The 27,113-nt window shown below is 47.0% G+C and overlaps 1 protein-coding gene across 1 annotated transcript in view; it reads right to left on the minus strand.

Annotated features, from left to right (window-relative positions):
- Nucleotides 1-1,317: 1,317 nt before the first annotated feature.
- The window catches only part of LOC142971624 (titin-like), a 169,941-nt gene continuing 144,145 nt past the window's right edge, over nucleotides 1,318-27,113 (minus strand). The window contains exons 208-241 of the mRNA XM_076112202.1: nucleotides 26,477-27,064; nucleotides 26,044-26,346; nucleotides 25,621-25,917; nucleotides 25,241-25,528; nucleotides 24,812-25,117; nucleotides 24,264-24,566; nucleotides 23,869-24,174; nucleotides 21,979-23,742; nucleotides 21,516-21,809; nucleotides 21,090-21,374; nucleotides 20,684-20,983; nucleotides 18,509-20,575; nucleotides 18,032-18,334; nucleotides 17,639-17,944; nucleotides 17,110-17,400; nucleotides 16,706-17,005; nucleotides 16,225-16,530; nucleotides 15,802-16,104; nucleotides 15,258-15,539; nucleotides 14,539-15,132; nucleotides 13,949-14,236; nucleotides 13,524-13,823; nucleotides 13,122-13,424; nucleotides 12,650-12,952; nucleotides 11,967-12,551; nucleotides 11,578-11,880; nucleotides 11,079-11,378; nucleotides 10,363-10,938; nucleotides 9,967-10,272; nucleotides 9,188-9,793; nucleotides 3,983-9,042; nucleotides 3,712-3,868; nucleotides 3,281-3,574; nucleotides 1,318-2,731 (exon numbers count right to left, since the gene is read on the minus strand). Of these exons, the coding sequence (XP_075968317.1) occupies nucleotides 2,439-2,731; nucleotides 3,281-3,574; nucleotides 3,712-3,868; nucleotides 3,983-9,042; nucleotides 9,188-9,793; nucleotides 9,967-10,272; nucleotides 10,363-10,938; nucleotides 11,079-11,378; nucleotides 11,578-11,880; nucleotides 11,967-12,551; nucleotides 12,650-12,952; nucleotides 13,122-13,424; nucleotides 13,524-13,823; nucleotides 13,949-14,236; nucleotides 14,539-15,132; nucleotides 15,258-15,539; nucleotides 15,802-16,104; nucleotides 16,225-16,530; nucleotides 16,706-17,005; nucleotides 17,110-17,400; nucleotides 17,639-17,944; nucleotides 18,032-18,334; nucleotides 18,509-20,575; nucleotides 20,684-20,983; nucleotides 21,090-21,374; nucleotides 21,516-21,809; nucleotides 21,979-23,742; nucleotides 23,869-24,174; nucleotides 24,264-24,566; nucleotides 24,812-25,117; nucleotides 25,241-25,528; nucleotides 25,621-25,917; nucleotides 26,044-26,346; nucleotides 26,477-27,064 (19,460 nt within the window). The 3' untranslated portion in view covers nucleotides 1,318-2,438. The remainder of the gene's footprint in view (nucleotides 2,732-3,280; nucleotides 3,575-3,711; nucleotides 3,869-3,982; nucleotides 9,043-9,187; nucleotides 9,794-9,966; nucleotides 10,273-10,362; nucleotides 10,939-11,078; nucleotides 11,379-11,577; nucleotides 11,881-11,966; nucleotides 12,552-12,649; nucleotides 12,953-13,121; nucleotides 13,425-13,523; nucleotides 13,824-13,948; nucleotides 14,237-14,538; nucleotides 15,133-15,257; nucleotides 15,540-15,801; nucleotides 16,105-16,224; nucleotides 16,531-16,705; nucleotides 17,006-17,109; nucleotides 17,401-17,638; nucleotides 17,945-18,031; nucleotides 18,335-18,508; nucleotides 20,576-20,683; nucleotides 20,984-21,089; nucleotides 21,375-21,515; nucleotides 21,810-21,978; nucleotides 23,743-23,868; nucleotides 24,175-24,263; nucleotides 24,567-24,811; nucleotides 25,118-25,240; nucleotides 25,529-25,620; nucleotides 25,918-26,043; nucleotides 26,347-26,476; nucleotides 27,065-27,113) is intronic.

Consider the following 27,113-nt stretch of genomic DNA (forward strand, 5'->3'; position numbering starts at 1 on the left):
GATGCATTCATGAAGCCTACTGCCAGCAGCTCATTTAAAGACATATCATCTGATTGATTGGGGTGATGAGGCATTAAAATGAGCCGATACATTTACAACACTTACGCATTTAACGTGTCTGTGATATTTTGCGTGCTTCTTGTCTAGCCCTCGCAGCGGTGGAGGTGTTAGATGTTGCCGTGATTATGGTCTTGAATTCCTCATATGCGTTCATGATCATCTCCTGCTCGTCAGCGGAGTAAAAAGAGGCTCTTTCTTTGACTTTATTTAACATTGTACTGTTAGAAAATCATGGTTTAGGTGATCGACGCTTCCCCCTTTTGAAGTAGGACGGGCACGCGCAATTATCCTGATCCTGATCGTCTGGTTCCAATTAACGAGACTGTTTGAGAGGATCAGCCTTGGAGAAACCCAGATAGCCTGATGTCAATCATCTCGTTAATTTAGGCTGCTAATAGGACATTTGATCGATTTAGCTGAACCACGTACGAGGAACTGGAGAACCACTCCACCTTAAATATGACTATTTTTAGCAGAGGTTTGGTATATAAATAGATGTAATGTTTTATAATCTCAAGTTTAGTTTTATTATTATCATGGTGTCAAAACCGTTAATCTGTTAAAACAGTTAATCAGCTGCACGTGGCATGAAATTAGTGTCAATGTCTCCTAAACCCCACTGACCTTCATGTACACGGTCTATATGAGATATATCTGTATATAAATACTCTATATGTACAGTATATATACAGCGGGTAAAATAAGTGTTGAACACGTCACCATTTTTCTCAGTAAATATATTTCTAAAGATGACATGAAATGTTCACCAGATGTCGGTAACAACCCAAGTAATCCACACATACAGAAAACCAAACAAATAAATTCAGAAATGAAGTTATGTGTAATAAAATGCAATGACACAGGGAAACAGTATTGAACACACTTACTGAAACTGATTAAATCAGAGGTCTTCAACAGGGGGTCCGCGGCAAACAGCCTTCAATTCTTGAAGGTTCCGTGTTCCTCCTATATATTATATACATACATATATAATATATACATATAATATAATAGTCATGTGAACGTCCTCATTTAAATAAAATGAATCAGTGTTAATAGTGACGATAACAATGTGAACGTGAAGCTTTCAGTTATTTTACTGATTTAGCAGCTTGCTAGTTAGCTAGCTAACGTTAGCTTGCTAACTCCACCACGTGTTCATGCCAACGTTAGCTTGCTAACTCCACCACTTGTTCACGCTAGCGTTACCCCGGTTACAGTAATTGAGCAGAAAACACAAACAGCAGACGCGCTGAGTAGTGCTGAAATCATGCTTTATTAAATCAGAAATGCATAAAACTCAAGGAGGATATGAAATATAGTTCTACATGAACAGATCAATAAAATAAATCAATGAACAGAGAATCTTTACTGGTCTCACAGGAGATGGAGTCGCTGTGGAGAACCAAGAAAACCCAGAACACCAACACTTTGAAATGACTAAAAGCTACGAAACACTCACACTCTTTAACACGCAAACATGTTAGCTAGTTAGCTAACTAGCTATATATTATATGTATGCTAGTTAGCTAGCTAGCTATCCTCCGAGAGACGGCGCTGCTTCTGCACCGCAGAGCCGGCGTTGGTTTCCTCTTTTCTTTCTTTTTTTATTGCCAGAAGATGTTTTGGTTTTAGATGAAGTTGACCCGGCTGTCCGGTGCAGAAAACATCGCTCTTTTTTAAAATAAAAAGGATCTCTAAACGCTGAGAGTGCAGGCCGTCGCACTCTGCTGGTCGTCAGATCCCGGTGGTACGACGCAGTCGGTCTGAGCTCAAGGCCGCTTATGCTGCTTAAACATGAGGGTACAATGCAAACAGCACTCAGGGTCTTAAATGCTCACGGTACAACTCATAGGAAATAATATCGTTTATATCCAAAGACAATATAACGTAGTCTTTGTGTTTGTAACGTCAACAGGGAGCCTCTCTACCTGTTGAGGCGATCTTTAGACTTCAACGTATCGTTGAGGCACAGAGTTTAGTTTCTCCGTTCGACAGGGTATTCGTTCCTCGTGGAACTTTCTCCTGTTTAAACATTTGTTCTTTTTCCAGTTTCGCTTCATATTATTGTCATAAATAACAATGCATACATTTCCCATAACCGTTAAATTCGGCTATATACATTATGTACATGTGTCACAGAAAAGTTGTTCAAAAATCCTAAGTCATAGTTATCCAATATGGCACATTTTATAACAACGTTAGACTCTGAGTCTAGTTTGGCATAAATTAATGTCAAGATTGGTACAAAAATAGTTCATATTTACAAGAACAGAAATCCAGATCTTTGTCACGTAGATTATCGTTGCTAATTCGCTAAATAAAAAGGTTCTGGAAGAGGGAAACGGGGGAATAAATTAACTTTCTTTCTTTTTTCTTTACATGGACCGAATGTGAACGTTGACGGTGGCGGAGTCGGAGCCCAGTTGGTTGGACAGCCGGAGGGTGTAAGCTCCGCCGTCGCCCTCCTTCACCGCATGGATCACCAGGGTGGAGAGGTCGGCGGCGTTCTCCACGTGGCACCGCTCGTCTCCGTCGGGTAGAGTCCGACCCAAGCGGACCCACTGGACGGACGGAGCCGGGTCTCCAGAGAAAACACCGGCCACCGTCAGGGACCTCCCAGGCTCGGCACTGACGTCCTGGGGAAGAGCTTCGATCTTTGGTGGAGCGCCTGGAGACGAGGAGAACGAGGTCAGAGATATATGTTGTATATTATGTTATATATATTGCATTTTTGACAAGAGAGTTGTTTTGTTTTGTACCAAAATATAACGTTGTCTTATCTGTCATTTATCTATATTACTGTTATATACGATTATTTAACATTTAATGTATAATAAGAGTTCTAAGTTTCCCATCATCACTGAACCGTCAAAAACAAGTATTTGCAACTGTTTGTAGACTTCAACATTTTCATGTCAAAGTTTCAAACAAATCCACTCACTTCCATTAAAATCCATTTATTTCAGGCCTTCGAGTCCCAGTTTGTGCTTCATTGGCAGCGGACTGATTACTTGTTATTATAAATTATTACCAGCACTATGTGCTTCTTTTCAACATATTACAACATTTTATTTTTGGTAAAAACAAAGGCTTATTTCTTTGTAACCATCAATGCAAAAGTCAGGACTCCATCTCTCATCACATTCATATTTACCTCCACCTTCACTCACACAGATGCTCACATCTTTGCATCCTGTTTCTGAAGTGTTGAAGTTACCAACAGATTGATGCATCTCACCTCTTTTAACCGCGGCCTTGACATGCGAACGAGCAGACGTTTCCACCATTTGGCTGCTGGAGCTCATGGAAACCATGGAAACCATGGACTCAGCCGTCATGGTGGACATGCGAGACGCAGACGTGCTCTCAAACGAATACTCGGCCTGCATGGAAGCCGCCTCCATAAGAGCCGATGAGCCAGATAAATGTTTCTGCATGCTGGCAGCAGCAGCGTCAGTAGAAGCTCTTTGCTCCACAATTATCATTTGTGTTGTTGCTTCTTCAACAAGAGCTGTGAGGATGCAAATGACAAGCACATTTGTCATTTGCACATGTAAAGAGTTCATGTTAGGAAACAGTTTGAATGGTTTCAGCTGCAGGTTTATGAGGGATACTTGCTTCCACCAGCAGGTGTTACCAAGGTCTTACCTCGTACAGTGACTGTGCAGGTTGTCGACACCACTCCAGCACCGCTGGTAGCGGTGCACTTGTACAGCCCACAATCAGAGACCTCCATTTCATAGATCTCAAGAGAAGCTGAGCCATTCTCCTCAAAGATTTCATACTTCCCTCCCTGAGACAAAGCCTGTCAATCATGACGATATGATTCAGTTCCTCACAAACGCAAACACAAACTTTATACATCCATAAGTAATTGATAATAACAGTAGAACAGTTTCAGTGTTATAGAATCAGTTACCTCTCCGTCCTTCATCCATGAGATGGCAGGTTTGGACTCTCCGGTTACCTTCACGGAGAGCTTGACGACAGAGTCAGGAGCTGCAGTGACGTCACTCAGCCCGATGGAGAAGGACGGCTTCTTTTCAAGAGTTGGTGACATCACTCTCTTTGGTGACTTGATTGGAGAAGTCCCCGATTCCTTCTCAGATGGAGCTGGGGATTTGGGAGTAGGGGACTTTGGTGTGACTGGAGACTTTATTCTCTGAGGTGACTTGATTGGTTCAGGGGACTTGACTCTCTGAGGAGTTTTGACCGGTTCAGGGGATTTGGCAAGAGGGGACTTAGCCTCTGGGGAGGTGATTCTGGGAGGGGCGACTACTTTCTCCTTGGACTCAGACTTGCGAATGGTCAGACTGAATTGGGCCTCTTGTTTGCCTCCAGCATTTTCCACCAGCAGAGTGTAGCTGCCTTCATCTGACGTCTCAACACATGAGATCTCGAAGGAGGAGCTGTACTGAGTAGAGACGATGTAGTGACGGGCAGAGGAACCGATAACTGCTCCATCATGCAGCCAGGAAATAGAAGGTGCTGGTTCGCCATCCACATCACACTCAAACCTGGCGAGGCTTCCCTCCTCTACAGTCAGGGACCGTGGTTTGGTCAGGATCTTGGCAGGAACACCAGGCTTCTCCCTTGGCTTCTCAACAACAGTGGTGGTCTTTTTCACAGTTTCAGTCACACTTTCCTTCACTGTCGTTTTGGAGGAGGATACGTGATAAACCTCTGTTCTGGTCATTTCTGGCAGATGGGAGGATGGAGGCTCCTCATCTTTCTGGAATGAAGAGAAGGCAGCATATTCTTCTCCTGCTACATCCAATGTAGCATAGTCGGTAGTCTCTCCTTTGGTGTTCTTGCAGACCACGCGGTAAGTGCCGGCATCTTCAGTCACACAGTTGCTGATCTTCAGAGTCAGAACTCCACTGATGTTGGTCATGTGGTACTTGCTTGTCTGATGAATCTCTTTGTCATTGTGGAACCACTTGACCTCAGGATCTGGTTTGGCCTGGACATTCAGGGTGAACTTTGTGCTGGACCCATGAGGTACGCGATGAGATCGCATCCTGATGGTAATACGTGGGCGGTGGTCAAGGCTGAAAGGAGCCTGTGTCACCACCTCAAAGGTCCTCTCCACTGATCTCCTCTCTGATCTCAGAGCCTGCTTTCTCTCCTCATACCTGGAAGCAAAGTCAACTTTAGGAATGGTCACTTCAGTCTTGGCAGCCCGTTCTGGGGTAGGAGATCTCCTCGCGAGTTCAGGCATTTGGAGCTTCTTGATTGGTTTAGGAACATATTCTGAGGTAAAAGATGACAGGTGCTCAGATTCAATGCCCTGAGAGTATGTTGCAACAGTGACAGTTGATTCCTTTTTGAAGGCTCGAGTCTTCTCCTCAAACTCCATGCGCTTGAGTTCACTCTTGTAAGCGGACATTCTCTGAGCAGTTGTGTATGGGCGCAGCAGCTCCTGATCTTCCCTCTCTTCATACACCTTCTGCCTTGGAGGTCTGTATGTGGCTTTGTCGTGACGCTGGCGGAGGTCAACAAAACTTGGGCCAGCCTCGTATTTAGATGGAATTCGGTAGGAGTCATATTTGCGGATTTCGTCTCCTTCTTCATCATCGCTGTAGACTTTTCTTGGAGATGAAGGACGCAGGGCAGACAGCTCAAAGCGAACTGGGCTGAGGCTGGGTGGAGAAGCTGAGTAACCATACTCCAGCTCATCCTCCAGACGAAGCCTCTCCTCCTCGGTTCTCTTCATGGACAGGTACTCATTCACAGGCAGCAGTAGCTCCTCATCCGACAGGTCACCCAGGGACCTCCTCCTAATCCTGTGGTAGGCGTCCATCTCAGGGGAAGGAGTGCGATGCCTTGCAGGCCTCACAATCTCCAAGTCATCCTGAGTCATGTCCGAGATGCGCCACTTAAGCTTATACTGGTCCTTGATCCTGATTGGCACCTCATAGAACTGCTCCCACCTGGAGAGGCGGATACGCTTCATCCTCTTCTGCTTGATTTTGTCCATTGGCTCAGGGAACTCGTACTGGTCCCGCAGCTTCTTGTACCATTTCATGTCAGAGAACGGCTGGAAGTGTTTTATTTCCACGTCCTCCTCAAGAACAGCTGGGTTAAAGACTCGAGGAGGGGGCACGTCATAAGGCATACGCAGCCTCTTCTCATCTGCCCGTTTCTTCCTCTCCTCTTTTTCTTTCTGCATCTCAGCCTCGGTCTTCTCACCCTTCTTTGTCGTCACAGCAGGTGTGAACATGGTGGCTGCCTCCCTGACAGCTTGTACTGCGATGGGTGGTAAAGGTATAAAGACGGTGTCAGACAAAATCTGAGACAGCCTAACCTTTTTGTCCAATTCTGCCTTTCCAGCCATCAATTTTTTCTCCTTTTCACTGGGCTCATATTCCTTCTTTACATGAATGACGCGTTCTACTTTGAGAGTAGCCTGGCAACTGGCAGATCCAGCAGAGTTGGTAGCAGTAACTCTGTACACACCAGAGTCCTCAGGGAGAGTGTCTTTCACGTGAAGGATGAAGTAATCCAGACCTTCATGCACAACCTCAATAGATGGTCCAAAGGCTAAAGGCATACCATCCTTCTCCCACTTCAGTTGGGGATGGCCCGATACTCTAATCTCAAAGCGTACATTCTGGCCCTCCCTGCACTCGACATTTGCGAGCAGACGTTTGAACATGGGCCTTAGGGTGAGGTCTGCCGGTTTAGGTCGAGGAACAACAGTAAGACGGGCCTTGCAGCTGTCGTCTCCATACCTGTTACGGGCCACAACGCTGTACTCAGCATCATCCTCATCATCAAGTTTGTGGATAATCATCTGGTACAGACCCTTGTCGCTGATGAAGGTGTATTTCTTGTCATCTTCTCCAGGGATGAGCTTCCGTCCGGATTTGTGCCAGATGACACGAGGCTCAGGGTGAACAGTGATGGTCACACTAAAGCGCACATCCTCACCAATGTAGGCTGTACAGTTTACCAGAGGAAGGGTGAACTCCGGTGGCTTCTGAAGCATTCTGGCAGTGTCGACTCTGCGCTTTATTTTCTTGACCACACGGGTGGTGAAGAAGTCACGGTAAGATCTAACCCCGTTGATAAACAGCTCTGCGTAGGCACTGTCCTCACCATACTCATTCACAACCTTGCACCTGTAAGTGCCATCATCTGCTCTTGTGACATTGTTGATGGTGATTACAGCCAGGCCATCCTCAAACTCAATTTCATATTTGTCACCAGCTTCAAGTTGCCTGACGCCACAGTACCATGTCACTTCAGTAGTGCTATCATAGTTATCAATGTTGCAGATGAATTTCACATTGTCGCCCTCATTCACCACTGCATGGCTGATCTGGCCTCCAACAGGACCGTGTTCAAACGGAGCGATCTTCACCTTGGCGATGAAGACACCACGCTGGGATCTGATGGAGCCCCCGCTGGCCACACGAGCTGCAGAGACAACAGTTTTCCACTCTTTCTTCACCATTGTCTGGTAGTATCTCTTGTGCCTTCCTGTTGGGATGGCTCTGGTGCCGATCTCCTCTGTGGACTTGGTCAGCCATGGATGTGCCAGAGCCTCACCAGCAGTCATACGATGCTTACGTTCCTTAGTCATTAAGCGATCGGTGAAGTCTAATGCCTCGACACTGACCTGCTTGAAGGACTCGTCATCGTAGCTGTAAGCTGCATTTGAGATGTTGTCAATCATCTGTTGGTTGGTCTCAGCTGTGAATGGATTCAGTCCAATGAGGAGCACATAGGCAAGGACACCAACCGACCACATGTCAGTGACGGTGCTAACCATGTCACACTGGTGGATCTCAGGGGCAGCATATTCTGCAGCGGTATACTGGATCTTGATTTGGTCTCCAGGAGTCAGGTGTCTGGACTGGCCCAACTCAATAATCTTCACATTAGAGCTGGTTCTAGTTGTGTACACAATGTTCTCTGGTCTGATATCAAAGTGTCCATAGCTCTCAGCGTGCAGGAACTCAAGAGCTGAGCAGATCTGCCTGATGTAGTTGACAATCTCACGCTCATTAAGCTCAAACTCAGCTGTGTTGAGGCGTTCAAAAATGTCAACGCCAGAGATGAAGTCATAGATCATCACCAGCTCCTCTGGGCTTTCGTAAGACTCGTGGAGGAGAAGGTAGTTGGTATGTTTGGCCAGATTCAATGTTGCAATTTCCTTCTTGACAATTGCTTGATCAGCGCCTCTCACCTTGAAGAATTTAGCCATGTAGGTTGTCTCAGAGCTGATGTTGACACAGCGGTGGACAATGCCAAACTGACCTCTGCCCAATTCCTCTGCAATGGCATATTTGTTGTGCATGTTCTTGGCATCAGAGTGAGCCTTGCCCTTGGGGACACGTCCAGTGTCGTTAACCTCTCTGTCATAGAGCAGAACTCTTGATTTGTCCTCCTTGGTCATGACAGGTCCGCTGGTCTCAGATGGAGCACTCTGTCCAAATTTGTTCTCAGCGATGATTCTGAACTGATAGCTGGTTCCTCCAAAAAGATTGGTAACGGTGTAGTGGGTGTCACGGGACTGGGCAACGCGCTCCCACCTCTCAGCAGTGGTGGGGCACTTCTCAATGATGTAGCTAATTACCCTGCTGCCTCCATCATTCGCTGGGGCTACCCAGTTCAGTGTGACCGAGTCTCTGGAGACGTCACTGGCTTTGACACCACGTGGAGGATCAGGAACGTCAGCTACATCCAGCTCAACTGTCTGCTGGTCAATGCCAAATCTGTTCTTGGCACAGACAATGTAGAAACCAGCATCCTTCTTCTCGACTCCGTTGGTGAACACCAAAGAAGTAAATGATCTGGTGACAATGACCTGGTAGTGGCCATTGCTGTCAATAAGATCTTGTCCCTTCTGCCATGTGATGACAGGATCTGGTTTGCCGCTGAAAGGAATCTTGATATTGACGACCTCTCCACGCAGGGCAGGGATGGCTTCCTTGTCCTTCAGGTTCTTTGGCAGGTTAATCTTGGCAGGGACTGGAAATGAGAGACATTATTTAAGTGAGATGTCATATTTTAGTAAAAATTCAAAATTAGTTTAATATGTTTGAATTGGTCAGTGTTAAAGTCAGCATGTAAAAACAATGATCTAGTTGGAGAAATTTGGTATCTGTGAGCTTACCTTCCACATCCAGAGAGACTGTAGCACAGATGGAGCCTCCTTGATTGGTGGCCCTGATCTGGTACACAGTGGAGTCTTCCTCAACCGCCTCGGTGATGACCAGCTGGTGGTAACCTCCCTTGAACTCCTGTATCTTGATCTTTTTGCCATCAGAGTGGATCTCCTTTCCTCGTCTGAACCATTTAATCACAGGCTTTGGCTGCCCTGTGATCTTGCAGACAAGGGTAGCATTGCTATTGTACTTGACGCTCATGTTCCTCAGCTCTTCCTTGAAAGCAGGAGCACGAACCTCAACTGCTGTGGCTGGAACGATGGGAGCGGTCTCCTCGCTGTAGTCACTCTCTCCCCCCAGGTTCTCACACTTCACACGGAAGATGCACTCGACGCCCTCGGTCAGACGCTTGACGGAGAACACCGTCTGTTTGATCTCGTCTGTGGTCACCGGACTCCAATCGCTCCATTCCTTCTTGTCCTTCTTGTGCTTCTTCTCAAGGCAATAGCTCTTGATCTTGGAGCCGCCATCGCTGAATGGAGGCTTCCAGGAAACCACGCAGGAGTCCTTGGTGATTCCAGAAACAACTGGCGACACAGGTGGTGATGGTTTCTCTGTGGACCGGAATATATAAATCACAAACCATTGTCAGAACTTCTTCAGTATACTGTACATAGGTATCTCTTAACATGTAGATTGATGCAGTGTATTAAAGTTCTCTTGCATTTGAAGTCATGAAGTGATGAAGTATTGTGAAACATTTATTGGATATTGGATTAAAACTTACCCAGCTGGCTCTTGATAAGGATGGGGGATGTGAGTTCCAGTGGCTCACTGTTACCATAGCGATTCTGGGCGTACACGCGGAAGAAGTATCCGGCGCTGTCAATGAGGTTGGGCACACGGCAGGATATGCCATTAATGGATGACGACACCAGTTCCCACTCGGTGCCCTCCTTGTCCTCACGTTTCTCCACAATGTAGTTGGTAATCATGCAGCCTCCGTCGTCCTGGGGAGCCTTCCAGCTGATTATGACGGAGTTCTTCAGGAGAGCTTCCAGCACAATGGGACCCTGAGGCATCTCAGGTTTGTCTAGAAACAGTATTGATATCAATTATAAATCTAATACTATCACTTTTATAAATCCAGTGCCCTCACTTCAATAAATACACATTAACATACCGTAAATCTCGACATTGAATGCTGTGTCGTCCCTGCCAAAGTGGTTGTGCAGTCTGATCCTGTATTTGCCTCCATGAATTCTGCGCTGCACATTCTTGATCACCAGGTGCGTGTAGTGCTCAGTGGTTTCAATGCTGATGTCCTCTGAGTTCTCCAGGGTCTTTGCCCCATGCAGCCACATGATCTTTGGCTCAGGACGGCCGATGTAGACGGCATGGATACGCAGAGTGGATCCCAGGCCGGCGTAGTAGGTTTCCTTCAGCGGGTAATCAGGGTGGAAGGATGCAGCAGCCTCCAACACCAGAACGCCTGTGGTCTCGGCTTCTCCGGCGTCGTTGATGGCCTTGCAGGTGTACTCTCCCTCGTCCTCCGTCTGATCCGTCATAATAGACAGCGAATGGTTGCGGCCATCAGAGCTCATCTCATACTTGCGAGACTCAACAATCTCCTTGCCGGCATGGTACCACTTGATGTCAGGGACAGGTCTGCCAATAATCTGGCACTTCATGATACCAGGCTGGCCAAGCTTGGCAGTCACTTCATCCATTTCCTTTCTCAGGCCTGGTTTAGTTTCAACTATACATACAAAACGAGGATGAATATTTTGGAAAAGTTTGTTACATTTAGTAATGTCTCATAGTAAAGGTCTCTTTAGAAGAGCAAGTTGGGTAAATGCTTACAAATAATGTTCACACAATATACTACAGTGTACTCACCACTCAGTTTGGTCTTGATGCATGTGGCAGTTCTACGAGGTCGACTCATTCCTGTCTCATTCTCAGCAAACACTCTGAACTCGTACTCTGTTGCCTCAGCCAGTCCAGGCATGGTGAACTCCTTTTCCTTCAGTCTCTGCTTGTTGGACTTCTTCCAGGTGCTCTCAATGGACTTCCTGTACTCCACCCAGTAGCCCAAGACTTCCTTTCCACCATCGCACTCTGGAGCTTGCCAGCGGATGGTGATGAAGTTCTTTGTTACGTTCACTGTGTCGATCTCGCCTGGTTGACTTGGTTTGTCTGGAAGGAAAGAAACAACAAATTGCTGACACCAACAATAACCACTTTGCCTTTTTATTCTGATGTTGTTGTTTGACAAACTTTACTGTGAGAGAGTATATATTCCAGCCAACTATTGGAAGTCTTGATTAACTGCTTGATTGACGAAAATTCCAGCAACTATAGTGATGCTATTAATTATCAGTAAGTGGAGACTCACCGAAAGGATCCTTGCATGTGACTGGGTCAGACACAGGACCAGCCTCACTCTCGCCGATGTTGTTGACGGCAACAATGCGGAACTGGTAATCTGCGTCAGGAGTGAGTCCAGGCAGAGTAAACATGGTAGAGGTGATCTTGGTCTGGTGTCGGGACCACGTTTCAGCGGACACTACCTTGTACTCAACAAAGTAGCCAGTGATGGTAGAACCACCATCGTCCTTTGGTCTGGACCAGGCCAATGCCACGGAGCTCTTGGTGATGTCCATGATCTCTGGTGGAGTGCTTGAAGGCTCAGGGCGACCTGGTTTGAAAAATGCAGTGTTTTTTTGAGTCATTACTAAATGGTCTCATACTGCTCACTTAAGACTGAAGAAGAGGAATACTTACAGAGAGGAGTCTTGGGTACCAGTGGCTGCTCTGACTTCAGAGAGGCGCTGACACCGAAGGAGTTTTCAGCTGTGACCTTGAAGTGGTACCCTGTTCCCTCCTTCAGGCCCTTGACAGCCAGATGAGTGTCAGTCACTCTAGAGTCCACTATGTACCAGGCATTTCTGGCTGCCTCGCGTCTTTCTACGATGTAACCCAGGATCTCTGAGCCACCGTCATCCGTGGGCGTCTTCCAGGACACCTTGACAGAGTTGGCCTGAATCTCCTCAAAGACCATTGGTCCCTCCGGAGCACTTGGGCGGCCGATGACCTTCACCTTGATTTGGGCCTTCTTCCTGCCAACCCTATTCTCCAGCAGGAGGTCGTACACTCCAGAATCACTCCTCTCGGCTCCCTTGATCACAAGCTCACTGGCATCCTCCGTGGAGGCAATCATGGCCTTGGTGGAGACTGCACCACTATCCTTGGACCACTTGCAGGTTGGATGAGGTTTACCCTTAATGGGCAAAGAGAGTCTAACCACACCTCCATGGCGTACGACGTACACGTCTTTGTATTTCAGCTCAAGTTCATAGTCAGGAGATTCTGGAGGACAATGATAGTTATAAAAATGTGTTTAATTCTACATTAGTTTTAAACAACTACAAGTGACAGCAGGTAGTTAATGTAACCTGTGTACTCACCAAGCATCTCGGTCACAGCCACAGTTCCAGGGACTTCAGCAGGTTCTCCGAAGCCACCAGCATTGCAGGCCATCACACGGAATTTGAACTCCTCTCCTTGTGGCATTTTGGTCAGTGTGTACTCGCAGATTAAAGATGGTGTGGTGTTGCACTTGATCCAAGGCATGGTGCCCACCTTCTGCATCTCAATCAGGTAACCGTCCACCCTTGCATCTCCCTCATCATCGGGAGGACTCCAAGCCAGCGACACGGAGGATTTGGTGGTATCGGTGATCCTTGGGTTCTGAGGACAGCCAGGTGGATCTGAGCGGGGAAGAGAAACATGTCAGTGTGTTTAGCTGCTGCTACAAAAGATACTATGAGTCTGTGCTTTCTCTTTTAAGACTTCTGGTACCACGCCACTGTAGTTATGAATTTAGTTTTATCTAAAAATCTAAATATAACAAGGCTTTCTTTGAAACTGTTGTCTTACCAATGGGATCTGTTGCCACTGCTGGTTTGGATACCAGACTTGGTTTGCTAAGTCCTCTGGCATTGAGGGCAGTGATTCTGTGTTCATACTCAAGGCCCTCAATAAGCTCTGTCGACCTGTATCTGGTCATGGTGATGGGATTCTTGTTGGCTCGCACCCATCTGTCAGACCTGACTTCTTTGCGCTCGATGATGTACCCAGAAACATCAAGGCCGCCGTCTTCTTCTGGCGGGTTCCAGGCCACGGTCATGCCATCACGAGAAACATCAAAGATGGTTGGACGGCCAGGAGGTCCAGGCACATCTGTGGAGGAGGAGAAACATGTTACCATACCTCTGTTGACATAGTTCAGTCTGTATAATCATTAACTATTTCTGTAACCTTAAACAAAGCAAGTCTTACTCTTCAAGCTCCTGCAGGTGATGATCTCAGATTGAAGGAATTCTCCAGCGCCGTAGCGATTAATGGCAGCTGCACGGAAGACATACTCATCTCTCTCAATCAGGTTGTCAAACTTGAAAGTTGGTCGGCTAACAGAATCGCAGACGGGCACCCAGCCGGGTCTGTGAGCATCACGTTGCTCCACTGCGTAGCCACTGATGGGAGCTCCGCCATCTCTGGCTGGAGGATCCCAGCTGCAGCTGACGGTGGTAGCATCAATCTCATCAATCCTGAAGGGTCCCTTTGGTTCATCAGGTTTAGCTGGTAAAAGGGGAATTACAGGATTAATTGTTACAGTCAACGTGACGGCCTGAAACAATGACTTTATTGTAACATGCTCTTGATGAGCATCAGTAATACTAAATAACAGAGGGATGGTTCCTTACAGAGGATGATGACCTTGATGACCTCGGTGATAACACCGACAGCATTCTTCACCTCTAGGGAGTAGTCACCAGTGTCATCGATAGTGGTCTGAGACACAGTCAGTTTGGAGAACTTGCCAGTGCTCTTGATCGTGACACGATCTGTGACTTTCATCTTGTTATCTCTGAAGTACCAGGAGCAGATGGGAGGAGGCCTGCCAATGAGGGGCAGGTCCAACTCCAGAGTCTTGCCGGCTAGAACATTGACAACTTTCTGAGGAATACTGGAGAAGTCCACCACAGGCATTACTGGAAAAGGAAAAAGAGAGATGGAAAAACTGTAGTTTACATCCCACTTTGGTTGGTAAATAGATTGCGAACTGAGCTGTGATGTTTTGCCTAATGTTGCTGCTGGACAGAACATCTTCAACATGTACAGATTTCTGGAGCCCAAAGTAGCAACCTCATGGTTTCCTTGATAAGCATGTATTTCTAACTTTTCCTCTTTCAAACCCTCTTGGTTAAAGAGCTAAAGGATAGCAGGGTGCAGTGTTTTTAGTAAATGTTTCTGCTTTAAACATTTGTAAAAACATGTTTTTGACTGCTGTTACCTCTCTGTTCCTGTACCGTGATGGCAGTAACAAGCTCTTTGGGCTCGCTGGCTCCTCTGCTGTTAATCGCTCTGATCCTAAACAAGTACTGCTCGCTCTCGTTCAGCTTCTCGATGGTGTGCTCAAAGTCAGTGGTCTTCAGCGTGGCCACCTTCATCCACTTGTCAGTGCGAAACTTGCAGGCCTCGATGACGTAGCCCGTCAGTCTGCTGCCACCATCGTGCTCGGGCTTCTCCCAGCCCAGGGTGACGGTGCTCTTGGTGACGTCGATCATCTCCAGCTTGTGTGGCTGCAGAGGCACCTCGCAAACCAGGATGACGTCGGGAGTCTCACAGGGCACACCGATGCCATAGATGTTCTCAGGGAGGACCCGGAAGTAGTACAGCATGCCCTCCATGAGGCCGTCGATCTTGTAAGAGGTCTTACTGCACTTGGAGGTGACGGTCTTGTACGCTCTCATGGAGGCCTCACGCCTCTCAATGACGTAGTTGTTGACAGGAGCACTGCCATCGACAGTTGGGGCTTCCCAAGAAATGGTTGCAGACTCCTTGGTCAGCTCCTTGATCTTAATTGCTCCAGTTGGTCCAGGAGTATCTAACAATAAAACAATACTTTGTCAATATATCACATTTCCAAGAGCTACTGTATCAGTCACATTTAAAAAAACTATGCCCTATGTAATATGACAATTCTGTTCGGTGACATCTTCATTAACTTACCATAGACCTTGACCAGAATGTTGACTTCTTGTTTCCCGGCAGAATTCTCGGCTACCAGCGTGTACTTGCCAGCGTCGTAGCGGTGGACCCTATCGATGATGAGCGTGGTAGATGTGGTGGTGACATCAATGAAGCCTCTGTTGTGGAGTTCAACACCAGGTTTGCTCCAAGTGATGGCGGGAGCGGGACGACCAGTAACGTTTACGAACAGGCGGAGGGATCCACCAGCGCGCAGACAGATGGTCTTCTTCAGGTCATCGTGGAGCTCAAAGTCAGGAGTTTCTGTTTGAAAAGGGAATAATTAATATATGGCAATATAAATGTTAACACACCATGAAAGACATAATAATATTTACTTTATTGGAAGAAGAAAAGTCAAGACTAAAACCAAATTTAAACCTGGTGTGCATGTGGATTTTGTATGTGAATGTGATTTTTGATTAAAATGTTAAGTCATAGGTAGCTAGTATAAAGGGACATATATTTCATATCTCATCTCTTTCTCTATAAAGGTATCAGATATTTGCTTGTCCAGATTCCTTACCAATTCTCTCTACTGGCTCAGTCTCAGCACACGGTTCACTGAAGTCTCCTGTGCCGTTGATGTTGATACCGGCCACTCTGAAGCAATACTTCTTGCCTGCTGAAAGTCCGGTCACCACGTACTCTGCAGCACGTAAAGTCTTCTCATGGGCCTTCTTCCATTCCTCTGCTCCGGCTTCCTGCATCTCCAGGATGTAGCCCATCACATCAGCTCCTCCGTCATCCACGGGCCGGGACCAGGCCAGGCTGATGCTGTCGGCGTGAGTGTCGGTGATACGAGGGATGGAAGGAGGAGCAGGGGTGCCTGAGAGGACAGCATACAGGAATGAGGATCAATAGATCTGTGACATCTAAAAGGATCTACTGATGTGTTTATAGACATTGTTACCCATTAGTCATGTTACAAAAGACAAACTGGACTTACATGTTGGCACTCTGCAGACGATGTACAGAGAAACCTCGCTGGGTTCGCTCTCTCCGGCCTTATTGATGGCCGTCACTCTGAACTGGTAGATGTAGCCTTCAGTCAAACCGGACACCTTCAGCATGGTGTCCAGGAAAGCTCCGTCTCTGTTCACCTTCACCCAGCGGGCACTCTTTCTCTCGCGCCTCTCCACCAGGTAGTGGATCAGCGGGCTGCCGCCATCGCTCTCTGGCTTCAGCCACTCGATGGTGGCAAAGTCCTCTCCTGACACCAGGATCTCTGGAGTGCCAGGAGGAGTTGGCACAGCTGGAGGGCAGGAAAGGTGTTTGAAGTGTTAGAAGTTATGAGAATTAAATTTGTTGTTTTATCTTTAAGTCAAATAGTTTGCGAGTAGGTTTTGTCTTGCTTTCATCTTAGTGGGATCCTTGTTTAAAGATAAAAGAGCAGTTTTTAAAAAATATTATCAACAATAATCACTTACTGAAAGTGTTTCTGGCTACCATGGCCTCGGACTGCAGGTGGACTCCAGATCCATATTTGTTGACTCCCCGGACTCTGAACAGGTACTCTGTGTTCTTGAACAGTCCTGTGATGTTGCAGGTGAGCTCTTTGCACTCGACATGCATGATGACCCAGTTGAGTCTGTTGGTGTCTCGCCTCTCTACGATAAAGTGGGAGATCTCGTCACCGCCATCCTCGAGAGGAGGCTTCCAGCTCAGTGTGCACGACTCCTCTGTGATCTTGCTGACCTCAATGCAGCCTTCACATACTCCAGGGGTGTCTGGAAAAAACAAAAAGGTGTGCTCATTGTAATACTCTTAAGATAACTATGACAAACTAATAAGTGTAATCTGCAATGCTGAAAAACAAAGCTCTCTCTCTTACCAAGCACTTTGACGTTAACCTCAGCAGTCTTGGTTCCGCTTACGTTCCTGACCGTGAGGATGTACTTTCCAGTGTCATCTCTGTCACAGAACTTGATGATGGCCATGGCCTTGGTGGAGGTGTACTGCAGGTGATACTTTTCACACAGCTCCAGATCCCTGCTGCCCTTTGACCAGGAAGCCTTGGGGTCCGGCCTGCCTCCCACAGCAGCGTCCAGAACCAGGTCTGAACCAGCTCTGACCCTGACGGTTTCAGTCAGGAGTTTGCTGTCCAGCTGGGCCTTTGGAGGCTCTGTTGGGTGGAAAAGGAACATGATCATGAAGCAATTTTTGATAAGATAGGACTCCTTTTCTGGGACTGTAATAAATGCACATTGAATTCATTCTACAGGTTTAAGCCTTAAGGTGTTGCTCACGCTAACTTAGCAGGGCACATTAGACTGTTTCATCTTAATGTTATTGTTTTATTAAATACTTTTCATTGTGATGTATTGACGGTATTGTATCACAATCCCAGATGCAGATCTTACCGAAGTCGGTCTTGCACTGCACAGAGCCAGTGGACTGCGAGGCGATGCTGAAGACCTGGTTGGCATTCTTGGCGATGACTCTGAACTCATAGGGCTCTCCTTCTCCCAGGGCGGTAACGGTGTAGAAAGTGTCCACCACATTGGTGTAGTTACACTTGAGCCAGCGGCCTTCACCCGTCAAAGTGTACGGCTTACGCTCAATGATGTAGCCCACAATCGGACTACCACCATTGTTGAGTGGAGCCGACCATTTGAGGGACACAGTACTTCTTGTAACATTTGTGACTTCTGGCTTACTTGGTGAATCTAAAAAAACAGATCAGACATGTTGGATTTATGGAGTATTACCTAAAAAGTCACTGGATAGCTAGATCCTAAACTGTCAAAACTTACCAACTGGGTTTTGAGCAACTGCTCCCTTGGAGGCCTCGCTGGCTTTGCTTAGTCCAGCACTGTTCATGGCATAAACCCTGAACTGGTACTCTAGGCCTTCAACTAGGCCTTCCATCTTGCAGTAGCAGTCAAAGCAAGGGATCTTGTTCTCCCTCACCCACAGGATATTGTTCCTCTCCTTCTTCTCGATCCAGTAGCCTGTCACCTTGCTTCCGCCATCATGGTAGGGCTCCTCCCATTTTATGGTCATTGTGTTAGCAGTGACATTGAAGACTGAAGGCCTTGTTGGAGGGCCAGGAGGTGCTGTGATAAAAAACGAGATTTTGTCATTATGTCACAGTCATCTTAAGGCCAGCCTGATTCAGTAGAATACTTTTTCACAGATATTAATAGTCTAAGAAATGCTTAAAAAGTAAATCTGTTCTTAAAATGAAAAGTTACATTTGTGAATAGGTTTGTTTGGGGAGTAGTACTTACTGAAAGGATGCTCTGCAACAATAGTCTCAGACTCAGTGTGCTTGCTGACACCAAATCTATTCTCAGCAGAGACCCTGAATGTGTACTGCATGTACTTGGTCAAGTGACTGACATCGAGAGATGTGCGCCTAACGCTGGAGTTGATCAGCTGCCAGGCGGTGGAGCCAGACTCTCGCTTCTCCAGGATGTAGTTGGTGATTCCAGTGCCACCATCATCCTCTGGTGCTTGCCAGTTAATGACACAGGACTCAGAGGTGATGGATGAGATTTCGATGGGTCCGGTTGGAGGACTGGGTCTACCTGTGACAATAACTTCAATAGTGAACGTCCTGGTTCCAGCCACGTTCTCCAGAGTCAGGTAGTATTTACCACCATCTCCTCTCATCGCCTCCTTGACTGAGATGCTGGTTCTGTCCTTAGTTGTTTGGATGGAGACTCTGTCTGAGTTCTTTAGCCTCATCTCTTCCAGCTTCCAGGTGACCTTCGGAGCAGGTCTACCAGTAATGGGAACATCAATGATGAAGGTTCTGCCAGAATTACATGTGATGAGCTGGTTGGTAATCTCACTGAGGTCAGCAGCAGGTTCAATATGAGGCTCTTTGACCAGCGCAGGAGCCAGAGTTTCTCTGGGTGTGCTGGAACCCGATTCATTTTTGGCCTTCACACGGAAGTCATACTCATCACCCTTGTTGAGCTTTTCAACCACATAGGTGAGATTATTGGTGTTGCCAACCACTACCCATTTGTCTGCACCCTTTGGCTTAGCCTCAATGATGTAACACTGAATGCGGCTGCCACCATCATGCTCTGGTTTCAGCCAGCCCAGGACAACAGAGCTGTCTGTGGTATCCAGGATGTCCATTCTCTTTGGTGATGCTGGCTCTGCGGTGGCAATGACAGGCTCAGTGAGCTCAAACGCCTCACCCACACCGTTCTGGTTCTCGGCTGAGACCCTGAAGAAGTATGGCACTCCCTCCAGCAGGTCCTGGATCTTCAGGATATGTTGCTTGCATTTGCCACCAGACTGCTGCCATGTGCGACGGCTAGCCTCGCGCCTCTCAACAATATAGTGATGGATTCGTGCTCCACCGTCATTGAGAGAAGGCTCCCAGATAACTGTGACCGAGCCTCTGGACACCTCCTTCAAGGCAACAGCTTGTGGAGGGCCAGGAGTGTCCAAAACCTTTACAGTGAATGTAATGGCCTTGCTGCCACTAGCGTTCTCCAGGTTAACAGTGTATTTGCCTGTATCATTTCTTGAACAGTTTTCAATGCTTAAAGAACTGTATCCATCTGTAGTTGTGACCTCTGACATGACGCCCAGCTCGCCTTCTTCCTTCACCCATGTGGCATTGGGAATTGGCTTTCCTCTGAAGTGGATGCCCAAGCACACTGAGCCTCCAGGCTTGACAATGTGTGTCTGCTTGAAGGTGGCGTCAATATCCACCTGTGGTGGTGTTAGCCAGTCTACAGCCTGAGCAGGCTCTGGAATCTCCTTGTCATCGCCTCTACCCACATGGTTTACAGCTGCAACACGTAACTTGTACTCAGCTCCTATCTGTAGACCAGTCACCGTGTAATTTGTTTCTGCCACCAGCTCCTCATTTACTCTCTTCCATTCGGTCTCTTCTCCCTTCACCATTTCAATAATGTAGCCCATGATCTCCATGCCTCCGTCCTCAGCTGGCCTGGACCATTCCAGGCTGATGGAGGTGTTGGTGGAGTCGGACACACAGACCACAGATGGAGCACAAGGAATATCCTTTGGCTCGGAAGCTTTGATAGGTATAGAGATGCTGCTAGGAGCTCCAGCACCAGCATCGTTCACGGCCATGACACGGAACTCGTATTCCATATCCTCTGTCAGGTGGAGCACCTTGTGAGCACATTCGATGATGGGCTTCTTGGTAGTCACCTTGTAGAATCGGACAGTCTTCTTTTCCCGTTTCTCAAGGAGGTAATGCTGAATGGGGTTTCCTCCATCAGATGTCGGAGGAGTCCACGACAGTGTGATGCTCTCTCCTGTCGTTTCAGTAGCGTCAGGAGTGCCTGGAGCATCAGGAGTAGCTGAGGGAACATTTTTGATAGATTAGTTCAATATTTGAAAAATATAGAAAACTAAAAATATAATATTACATTTTAAAACAAGAACAGCTTTTCCAACTTTCCACTTACTGTATTGCATCTGTGCAATGACTGGGCTGGACTCCAAAGGTCTGCCAACTCCAAACTTGTTAACAGCAGAGGCCCTGAACTGGTACTCATTGGTCTTGATGAGCTTGGTTACATTGAAATTGCATTCTGTACATTCGTCAGACACCAAAGACCAAGAAATCTTGGCAGTCTCACGCCTCTCAATGATGTAATGCGTAATCTCTGAGCAGCCGTCGTTCTCCGGTGGGTTCCAAGTCAGAGTGCATTTACCCTCTGAGATGTTGCTGAAAGTCATGGGTCCCACCGGCTCCCCAGGTGTGTCTGTATCACATGGGAGTGTGAGATTGAAGTTAGAACATGAATAAGTAAATAAAGCGGTGTACAACTGCAATATATTATAAAGAGTATAAATGTCAAAATTGCGTACCTTGGACTTGAACAAGGATATTCTCCTTCCGGCTTCCAGATCCGTTAGTAGCCTCCACAGTGTAGTGGCCACGGTGTGTACGATCAGCGTCCCTGACAAACAGGGTGCTGGATCCAGCTACATTGATGATGTCCATCATCCTTTTGGTGACCTCCACACCGTCTCTGAACCAGACGACCTTGGGAACAGGGCGTCCGGTGATGGTCGCCTTCAGCCTGATTTTATCTCCTGCCTTCACCGTCAAACCCTCAAAGTACTCTGGGCCAAACTCAATGTTAGGAGTAGCTAGTTTAAAGGATAAAGGAATGGAATTAGTACAGTACTTAGCTTAAAACTTGACAACTCAACGTTGAATGACAAAGAAAAGATGAAGAACACATTCAAGCTGCTAATATTACAGTCATCCTCCAAGTTCTTTTTACTCACCGTTCTCACTTCTGACCACAATCAAGCCAGAGGAGTTGGAGGGAGGACTGACGACACCGATTGAATTTCTGGCAGTCACTCTGAACTCGTAGCGTTCATTTATTGCCAACCCAGTGACGGTGTACAGGCAGTCATGTACATCAGACAAGTTGGCCTTGAACCAGCGTCCATGTCCTTGGCGTTTCTCAAGGCTGTAGCTGGTAATCTTGCTACCACCATCACGTTTGGGGGCATCCCATTTCAGTGTCACTGAGTCACTTGTCACGTCAGTGTAGTCGGGCTGACCAGGAGGATCTGGAAGACATCAGATGAATCTTTGAATTCATTTTTGTTAAAGTGCTGTCATTCTAGTCCAATTTATGAACAGAAATTATTTTGCTGAACTTGCCATTATTCCAATATTCTGCATGTTAGAAGTCTAAAAAATAAACAAAATAATGTAATGGTCTAAATCTGCACTCACCAACAGGACTGACAGCCATGATTGGCTTGCTCTCATCACTCATCCGGCTGAAGCCAGAGTCGTTCTGGGCGTAGACTCTGAAGGAGTACTCAAGACCTTCAATGAGCTCCAAGATTCTGAAATCCGTTTCTTTGATCAGCATAGTGTTTACCTTTTGCCACATGATGCTATTCTTTTCCCTCTTCTCCACATGGAAGCCCTGGATGGGGGTACCGCCGTCATAAATGGGCTGCTCCCACTGGATGGTCATGCCATCGTTGGTGACGTTGTATACAACAGGCTTGCCTGGTGGGCCTGGAGGCCTGAACTGGTGCTTGGCAATGACTATCTGGGATACAAGAGGCTCGCTGACACCGTATCTGTTCTCAGCACTCACTCTGAACTGGTACTGGACACCCTTGATCAGGTTGGGGACCTTGAACTGAGTATCCACTACACTGGAGCAGGCCATCTTCCAGTCAGACTTGGAGGTGTCACGCTTCTCTACAGCGTAGCAGGTGATGTCTCCACCACCGTCGTCATTGGGTTCATCCCAGGAGATCATCATGCTCTCAGCTCTCACTTCATCCAGGCGGATGGGTCCAACAGGCTTTGATGGAGGTCCAAGTGTGATGACATGGATGTGGACTGATTTCCTATTGACTTTATTGTCAAGGGTCAGAGTGTATCTACCCTCATTCTCCTTTGTTACATTCTTAATCATTAGAGTGGCTATGTTTTCTGTCTTCTTGAAACGGATTATGTCACTCTCCTTCAGAGGCAGGTTGTCCTTCAGCCACAGGATAGAAGGTTTGGGTTTACCTACGTATGGCAGCTCGATGTGCACATTGTGACCCAGACGAACATTGATACGGCCACCTGGGTACTCTGCGAGGCTTGCCTCAGGTGTGATAATGTAGTCAATAACCTTGATAGGCCCAATCTCAACGAAGTCGCCCCGTCCCTTGTCATTCCTGGCAGCAATTCTGAAGAACACGTCTGAGTGCTCCTTGAGTTTCTTGACTTCAAACTCACACTGTCTGCTGATTCCTTCCATTGACCAGTCCTGGTCCTTCAGCTTCTGCTCAATGACGTAGTCAGAGATGATGCTGCCGCCATCGTAATCAGGCTTCAGCCACTGCAGAGTGACGGAGGTCTTTGATGAATCCTTCATAGAAACCTCCTTCACTGGTCCTGGAGTCTCTGTGGCCTTCACAGGGTCAAGTGTTTCACATGGATCACCAACACCGTTCTCATTTTCTGCTAACACGCGGAAGAAGAAGGATGTCTTCTCTGAGAGGTCTTCAATGGTGTATGTTGTGTCCGTGCATTTGCTTGCCACTGCAGAGTAGGATCTCTTGGAGGAGTCCCTCTTCTCAACAATGTAGTGTGTGATCTCAGCACCGCCGTCGAGAAGTGGAGGCTCCCAGCATAGAGTGACCTGTCCACGGGTCACGTCCTTCAGGACCAGGTTCCTGCACTGAGCTGGAGTATCCTGGACCTTCATGGACAGGGTTAGCGACTTTGGCTCTCCGACGCCATTCTCGAGCTTCACTGTGTACTTTCCGGTGTCCAGCTTGGTCACCTCACGCATCACAAGAACTGTGGTGGTGTCTGAGTGGTGGAACTCGTATTTGGGGTCACGGTCAATGCATTCTTCTCCCTTACTCCAGGAAGCAGTGGGAGCAGGTCTGCCCTTCAGGGGAACAGACAGCTCCACGTCCTTGCCAGCCTTCACAATATAGTGAGTTCTCATGGCCACATCCGAGTCGATCTGGGCCTCCTCTGTGAAAATCATGAATACACATCGTCACACAGGGACTATTATATTTGAGCAACGTAAATAAGAACTAGACATATATGTTACATACTGAACACGCTTCACATTTTCAATATCTGTGATTAATTTACCCAGGATATCCTTAGCTTGAATGGGCTCCGTCATCTCCAGAGGCTCTCCGTGGCCAGCACAGTTGACAGCAGAGACTCTGAAGAAGTAGTTGACATCTGGTTTTAAGTCGTGAACTGTGTATTCTGTTGTCTTGACCTCTCCCCTAGAGGTTATCATAGCCCATTCTTTCTCTCCCTCTACAAGCTTCTCCACCATGTAGCTGGTGACCTCACTGCCTCCATCCCATTCTGGCTGGGACCAGCCCAAGGTGATGGATGTCTTGGTGGAGTCCACCACCTTCAGCTTGCAAGGCTCATCTGGTGGATCTGTAAGCAAAATGTATTTGTTTAGTGGGAGTGTTCTGTATTTATCTCTCTTGTTATGGTTGGAAATCTGTGAATGTTGGACCACTTACCAACTGGGTCAGCAGCCTTGTAGTAGTCTGACGTATCAGAGAACGGTCCCTCTCCGGCCCTGTTAATGGCACAGATGCGATATTGGTACTCGTTTCCTTCTGTCAGATGGTAGACCGTCTGTTTGATGCCAGTGACAGGGTCTTTGTAAACTCTGATCCAGCGCAAGCTCTTCTTGTCGCGTCTCTCCAGGTAGTAGCCCGTCACGGTGCTACCTCCGTCTACACCTGGTTTGTCCCATTCTACCACCATGGTGGTCTTGGTTGTGGTATTCACCTCAGGAGTACGAGGCTGTCCAGGAGTTACTATAGAAATGTATAACAAACATGTTTGAAATGATAACATAAGTAACAATCTTTTTTTCTCATGAAATCAAAGAATTTGGAAAAAGACAATAGATCAGTTCTGCAGAGAAATGTATTTAGTTTATATAGAGTGTTACCTAAACAGGAAAACTTAGAAAACTGTAGACACTCAATCATAAAATCTCCTCTGACTTCACACTCACATCAACAATCAAATTCACAGCATCCTACAGCCCAAAACTTACCAAAGGCGTTCTTAGCGATGACAGGCTCCGACACCAGTGGCTCTCCAACTCCGTACTTATTAACGCCCATTACGCGGAACACATACTCGTTTCCACGCATTAGCTTGTTGACGGAGGCATATGTCTGCTCGTGTTGGTCAGAGATTGTCGACCAGACCACTCGGCTGGTTTCACGCCTCTCAACAATGTAGTGGGTCACCTTGAAACCTCCCTGGTCAGACTCAGGCACAGGCTGCCAGCTGAAGGTTATCCTGTCTGCCGTGATGGAGTTGAATGTAATGGTGCCGGCTGGGGGTCCAGGTTTGTCTGAGGGGGGTAAAAAAAAGTTAGTGTATATGATCATAAAATACAGGAATTACATCTCCATTTAAATTGGATATGTACAGAATTATGGAAACATGAAAAGGTGAGGCAAGAATTTGTAAATACCTAGGATTTCAATCCTAATGGTTGCAGATGCTGAGCCCAGAACATTCTTGATCTTGACCTCATATGAGCCCGTGTCAAAGCGAGCTGCATCCTTGATCAGCACAGCAGAAGAGTCGGTGGTGCTTTCAATAGACAGGGTAGAAGTTGCTATCAGCTCCTTTCCGTCCTTGAGCCAGTCAATGGTTGGCAGAGGCTTGGCGATGATTCCGACTTTAAGCTTAACTGAAGCTCCAGCCTTGAACTGAACCACATCCAGATACTCCGGAGGAAGGTCAATAGCAGGGGCACCTGTGGGACACAAGATTATCAATATAAATAATGTACATATTAATCCAACAAATCAAATAAGACATGCAAACACATCTTAATCAAATACTCACCACACGCGTCGACACAAGTGACTGGGCCAGCAATGAGAGACGGGTTACTGACGGACCCAACAGCATTCTTGGCGTATACTCTGAACTCATAAGACTCATCCTGGTTCAGTCCAGAAACAGTGAAGCCCAGTTCAATGATGTTTGTGAAGTTGGCCTTCACCCATCTGCCACTGGGAGCTTCCCTCCTTTCCACACTGTAGCCGGTAATCTTGCTGCCACCATCGTATGGAGGCCTCTGCCAGGCCAGTCTAATTGAGTTCTTGGTGACTTCTGTGATATGGACATTTGCTGGGGGCTCTGCAACATTAAATTGTGAAAGATGTAATTTCAGTGAAACAACAGTGTTAGTGTAAGCTCTTATACTATTTAATGCTATGGGTCCCCTTAAAGCTGGTGAAGGAGATCCAAATTAAAGTCACTTACCACAGGCATCAATAGCAAGCACCTCTTCAGAAGTCTTGCTCATCTTTCCAATACCGGCGGCATTTTCAGCTGCCACCTTGAATTCATAGATGAGGCCAGGGCAGATGTTTGCAACTCGCCACTGGTTTCCTGAGATTGGCGTCTTATTGACCTTCTGCCAGAGGATGCTGCTCCTCTCCTTCATCTGGAGATGATATCCAATCACAGTGTTTCCACCATCATTGACTGGCTCATTCCAGCAGACTTTAAGGTTCTCTTTGGATACATAGCCGAGCCATGGTGTGGATGGAGGCCCAGGGATGGCTGTAATGGACAACACGTTAATGTTTATTCAGAAAGATCATCCATAAAACAAAAGTTGTCAAAGGAAATGGATAATTAAAAGAGTAAGACCCCAACACACACACACACACACACACACACTATTACTTACTGTATGGAAGCTTTATCATGATTGGCTTGGTGTCAATATAGTCACTAACACCGAAGCGGTTCTCAGCCTTGATCCTGAACTGATACTCCTCTCCCTTGGTCAGCTTAGTCACCTTGATTGAGCTTCGGGCAATGCTAGTTGACACTTCTGCCCAGTTAGGAGTGCTGGTTTCACGTTTCAGAACAATGTAGTTGGTAACAGGACTGCCACCATCATACTCTGGAACAGCCCACTTCAGACAGACTGTGGTTTCTCCGACCTCACCGACCTCGACTGGACCAACAGGAGGTCCCGGTCTGTCCATCACAATGAAGATAAGGAAGATCTTGGTGGTTCCTCCCACATTAGAGGCAGTGACTTCATATTTGCCAGCGTCACTTGCAATGCTTTCATTTAGGGTGATGGTTAAACTGCCCGGAGTCACTTCAGTTAGCAGCCTCTTGGATCCCTTGATGACAACATTGTTCTTGGACATAGTCACCTTAGCCATGGGCCTGGCAGTGAGAGGAATCTCAAAGGTTAGGTTGGATCCTGCTCTCACGTAAACTGTATTCTTGGGGTAATTCTTCAGGTCAAATTCAGGAGCCTCTGTTTAAGAAGAAGACATCGTGAAAATTCCATTGCTTTTCAAAAATAC

Source organism: Anarhichas minor, unplaced genomic scaffold, assembly GCF_050575085.1.
Source record: "Anarhichas minor isolate MPS153535 unplaced genomic scaffold, ASM5057508v1 ptg000048l, whole genome shotgun sequence".
NCBI classification, from domain to species: Eukaryota; Metazoa; Chordata; class Actinopteri; order Perciformes; family Anarhichadidae; genus Anarhichas; species Anarhichas minor.